Source organism: Pollicipes pollicipes, unplaced genomic scaffold (assembly GCF_011947565.3).
Source record: "Pollicipes pollicipes isolate AB1234 unplaced genomic scaffold, Ppol_2.1 Scaffold_5724;HRSCAF=6776_pilon_pilon_pilon, whole genome shotgun sequence".
In the NCBI taxonomy this organism is placed as follows: Eukaryota; Metazoa; Arthropoda; class Thecostraca; order Pollicipedomorpha; family Pollicipedidae; genus Pollicipes; species Pollicipes pollicipes.
This window is the reverse complement of record NW_023596746.1, coordinates 32,724,564-32,729,996: the sequence shown is the minus strand read 5'-3', so window position 1 is coordinate 32,729,996 and position 5,433 is coordinate 32,724,564. Positions and strand designations below refer to the sequence as shown.

General features: G+C 52.0%; 1 protein-coding gene across 1 annotated transcript; it reads left to right on the top strand.

Annotated features, from left to right (window-relative positions):
* The first annotated feature begins 1,440 nt into the window (after positions 1 to 1,440).
* Positions 1,441 to 2,960, top strand: LOC119102958 (trypsin-1-like). The gene is made up of 3 exons (XM_037226407.1): positions 1,441 to 1,472; positions 2,521 to 2,579; positions 2,620 to 2,960. Exons 1-3 carry the CDS (start codon positions 1,441 to 1,443, stop codon positions 2,958 to 2,960), a joined length of 432 nt encoding a protein of 143 aa, XP_037082302.1.
* Positions 2,961 to 5,433: the final 2,473 nt, after the last annotated feature.

Genomic DNA, 5,433 nt, shown 5'->3' with positions numbered 1-5,433 from the left:
TGGTTCAACTGCAACGCACCACATAATTCCATTTTACCCGTGCATCCGCGTTTACAATGGAAAATTTACTTAAACATTCCGGAAATTTGTATGTCGCTGAAGCGGATATATGAAGTCACAGACGCGATGTGAACTACAGAAGTGGGATGCGAGAGGGGAAACTGATGCCATTTGTTTGCACATCAGCGTTGTAAGTTGTAACCAACATGAGTTTTTCCCCACAAGTTCGCAAAGCCTGCATCCGCTATTGCTTGGGATATTATCGAGGGCGGATTTAGGTTTCGCAGTATAGCATAGATGAACAAACACTTCTACTTATGCTACAATCCTTTGGTAAGTAAAAATGTTTTCCTGCGTTCCTTGCAAAAGTCTACATCAGACACCGATGCTAAAGTACCCTGCCGACGTGCCTTTGGGCTGATAAAATGCCAACATCAAAGAGAGACGAATATGGGAGATTTTAGGACTTGATGTAGATACAGCAAAAGTGCCAGGTTTCAACCACGTTTGGGCCTGCTGAGTGCGTCACTGGGCCTGTTCACATCTGTTGCGCAAAGCATATTTTAATCTTGCCCACGTGCATACGTCTGAGACCAATCCAAATCAGATTTGTCCAAAAGATTTGGAGGTTCCAACGGGATCTGGACCTGCCCAAAGACACATGGACTGCTAACAAGATCTGCGTGGTGAAAATGGTTTAAAGTTAATTTCATTTACGTATGACCATAGCTGTATGGTCTGATGTTAACAACCATAGCTGCCATGAGCATAGCTGCATGGTCTGATGTTAACAATCTCGAAAAGTGGCAGAGCTTTCGCCCAACCGTGGTTTGTTCGCTCGTCTGTTAATAGAAAGTTCAGGCTATTCGCGGTCGACAAAAAAACCATGCCTCACTTTGACATACCTGGTGCGCTCTTTCCATGGTCAAGTGGTCTGTCACGTCCTTGCCAAATCTCTGTTGTGAAAACTTGGTCCTTAGTTTGCGGGACAGTGGTTGAGCCGCTACCGGGGCACGTGCTAGCGTTGGTAATACATATTCCAATAAAACAAGCAACATTTTGCACCCCGGTGAAAATGGAGCGGCCGAAATATGCAGAGAACAAAGTGTGGGAAGGTGGGCTTCGCAACTCATTTTTTGCTTCCTTTAACCTTGAAATCCTTCCCGCGCCACTGCCGGTTTGTGTGTGGCCACGTTCTCACCATTCCTTACCGCGACCATCTCACAGCCTGGCGAGCAATGTCTATCTGCAACGACCTGAACGGCTGTACGTGTGGATTGTAATGCGATGATGAATGCACATGTTTTTGCCTAAGCAGTGAACCATTACGTCTAAGCACCACCGACACCGATGCGGCTATGGACTTGACATGCGTCAGCATTATTAAGCCTCCTTGTTGTTGATATCCCAGGAATGAGGCACGATAACCTCAGCGAAACAATGGCCGACGATGGCGGCCAGGTGTCGGGAGCGTATGTTTAAACGCACGCTATGTACTGCTCTCAGTTGTATGAGCAGCCACGCCGCTGGAATTGCTGGCTGCTGTACTTCTTTACATGGGCGCGGCCATGCCACGGCCGTCTCTCGCGGGAAGACCGTCTCCTCCACTGGCGACTGTACTTCTTTACATGGGCGCGGCCATGCCACGGCCGTCTCTCGCGGGAGGACCGTCTCCTCCACTGGCGACTGTACTTCTTTACATGGGCGCGGCCATGCCACGGCCGTCTCTCGCGGGAGGACCGTCTCCTCCACTGGCGACTGTACTTCTTTACGTGGGCGCGGCCATGCCACAGCCGTCTCTCGTGGGAAGACCGTCTCCTCCACTGGCGACTGTAGTTCTTTACATGGGCGCGGCCATGCCACGGCCGTCTCTCGCGGGAGGACCGTCTCCTCCACTGGCGACTGTAGTTCTTTACATGGGCGCGGCCATGCCACGGCCGTCTCTTGCGGGAAGACCGTCTCCTCCACTGAGGACCTGGGAGCTGAACGCGCAACTCTTGCTTGTGGCGTTCACTATCTGACAGTGGGAACGTACACGATCACATCGCTGAGCCACCCCTCCAACTACGAAGCCAGCTACAACTGTGCCCACGGTCCGACGCCTGGGTCGGCCGCTGGACCTCTGGCCGTGAGTTGCTCTGCGTTCGACATCGAGGGCCAGCGCCTGTGAGTGGGACTGGCCGGTCGACGGAAACAAGTTTTGCGGAGCTCTGACAGCCCTGAAGTTAGGAAGTCCACTCCGACTGCTCTGAAGTCAGAAGTGGATTCTCCTGCACTATTAGGGCAGGAGAACCCTGCACTATTAGTGTCGGGATTGCGGTCTCCGTCTCCCCCGGCGGCTACAGCTGCGGCGTGACCAACTGCGCCTCCCGGGTGGTCGGCGGCGTTGAGACGGAGGCTTACGAGCATCCGCGGCAGGCTGGCCTGGCCAGCCCCGGACAGAGCCGCACCTGATGCGGCTGATGCGGCGGCAGAATCATCGACGACCAGTCCGTGTTGACGGCGGCCCTTTGCACCGAGGGCCAAATGTCGGGACATCGAGGTGCTGCTGGACGACCATCGCATGGACGCCGCCGACGGTGAGTCACGTCACACTGGCCGTGTGTCTGCCGACCGCAGGCGAGGCGTTCGTGCAGACGACGGCCGTCATCTCTGGCTTCGGCGAGCTCACCGCCCGGTCTCCGCAGCCCACAGAGCTTCCAGAGGTACAGCTGCCGGCTCGCTCGGAGGCTGTGTGCAGGGAGAGCTGGGCGGTCTTACGCAGTCAGATCTGCGCCGGTGGCGTGCCCGGCGGCGGTAAATCGGTCAGCATGGGCGACAGCGGCGGCCCGCTCGTCACGCAGCACGCGGGCATGTACGCCCTGATCGGCGTCCTCTCCTACGGCAAATCGTGCGGCCACGCGGGCCTCCCTGATATCCTCATGGGGGCGGCGTCGTTCCTGGACTGGATCGGGACGTAACACGGCTGACGCCACCCACTGCAGCTGGAGTGCAGCGGGCAGCGATGGCCAGCTGCGGCAGCTGCCTGCTGCAACTGCAGCCGAAATTTGAATCCGTAACTTCAAATGATCGCACCCGGAACTCCTGGCACTCCTCTTTCAATTTCACTCCAGTGCGCGTGTTGAAAGCGACTCATATAATATTAAATATCCCGATTTTTTCTTAGCAATTGCGAGCGTGTTGGCTTTCCCTATTGCCAAGAGCTTTTGCAGCACAGTATGGTAAAAAGTGCTAGTTTTTCGCATGCGTATTGGATGCGTTTTTTTGTAGTCTGCATTCCCGGATTGCATTACGCAACATTACTACATCGCGCTGAGCTGCCTCCCCTTCTGCTGCGTGAAAGCTCTCGTCACTATTAAAAACCGACCACGCAGCAGGAGGACTGTCGTTCACTGCGAAGAAACCTTCTGCTTTTCATGCCGTGACTGTACTATATTGCCAATGTGAATCCGTCTGGCATGTGCTAGAAGCCTGTGAGGTCTCGAGGCGTTACACTGCTGAGCTGGGGCGCAGCCAGGGTTCTCTGACGGGGGCGGACGAAGCTCGGCGCGTACGCACCACGCCGAATTTGAACTTGGTCGTGAGCCATCTATGGTAAAAAAACGTGGACCTAAGGGAGCGGGGTGGGGGGCAAACTTGGCTGCGCCCATGCTACGTAGGCTCTGTGCCGTTTTCTTTCCCTCAAAAGACTGATAATGTATTTTTGAAACAGTTTTCAAGCGTGCAGCCTACGGTATGGTTGGTTACATGAGGCTGGGTTAATTAGTGGGTACTTTCAAACTGTACTCAAGCTTCCAACTTCAAATTTTTGCCAAGCTGCTATAGAGGGCAGTTACGACCTGACTTGAAATGCTTGATCTGTAATATCACGTTTGGGAGCGGTGGCGACAGTTCTACCATATCAACAGTCATTTCCGTAAAATAACTATATTTTTGTAATCACTTTCAAATCGCACACGTTTCAGTATGAAACAAGATCAAGACAGATGTGAAAAAGCAATACCACTCAATATCAAGCCTTAAATTCTAGTCAGCAATGAAATATCCCACTTCTTTAGAGGGCGTTTACCTTTCTTTGCCTCGTTTGGTATTGAGTTGCAATTTGCGCTCAACGGCAATTCATAATTGCTACTTTTCGCTTCACCTGATACCGACCTGGATATCGTGGCAAAGTATCGGCTGTCTGCACATTGCGAGCAATATTTTTCTCGCCGCCTTCCTAGTCGGTCGGTGTCAGGCGTCCGCGAACTTTCTCGAATCGTAATTCTGCTCCTCAGTCGGCGCTGAAGGCTTCAGCGACAAAAAAGCCGCTCCAGAAATGCACTGGCTCATAATGGGTCGGGGCTAGGAGAGGTATCAAGCTGCGGACGTCAGATCGCGCTGGAAAAATACAGCGGCAAAGTCGGTCAACTCTGGTCCGCTTGGTGTCTGGCACATCTAAGAAAATTAACGAGTTGAGAACAATAAGACCGAAAAACAATGACAGGCTGCCCTGACATGCTGAGAATTAATGAAGATGAAGCTTTTTCTAGGTGTTGTGCAGATGCAGGAATATGACTGCCTGCTCCTCGAAAAACACGTTTCCCAATTTCTTTGGCATAAATGTACGTGACGCGAATGTAATCCATTTTTGAGACGGTCTTCTTCCGTGCAAAACCAAATATCAACTTGACTTGTAAGCAAGCGAAGAGAGCACATGTTCTTTAGCGTAAAGGGAAGTAATCATCAACGCAATTTTTCACGAGTTTGCTTTCAGGTATGCTTCAGGAAACTTCAAGATGCTGTCGTCAATGGGGCTTTACGATATATTCGGCAGACATTCAGCGGGGTACTATGACGTCGCCTGCCTCTTCACTCTATTGCCTGCCTCTGCCTCTGCCTCCTGCCTCTTCACTCTATTGTCAGACTCTGCCTCTGCCTAATGCCTGTTCACTCTATTGCCTGCCTCTGCCTCTGCCTCCTGCCTATTCACTCTATTGCCTGCCTCTGCCTCTGCCTCCTGCCTCTTCACTCTATTGTCAGACTCTGCCTCTGTCTCCTGCCTCTTCACTCTGTTGCCTGCCTCTGCCTCTGCCTCCTGCCTCTTCACTCTATATCTAATTTGGGGACCGCGGAGAACCAAGCCCCTTGTTCCTGGTTTTCCCGGTGCCCAATGGAACCACAGCGCCGCAAGCACTCTTAGCATGATACAACTTTACCAGACAGCTCATCTCCAGGCGTCATCTCCAAAGAAAGCCAGTACGTTGGAAAGAAAGCAGAATGTGTTCTGTGCTAAACTGTGCAATTTATGTAACCATTCAGTATGTCAATATCCTTTGGTGCGTTAGACGCCAGTCCAAGATCTCCCATACCGTGCACTATAACTCCAACATTAAGCATTTCACGACGCATTCAGGTGGTATGGCCATTTCCATAAACAAAACACTATACTCT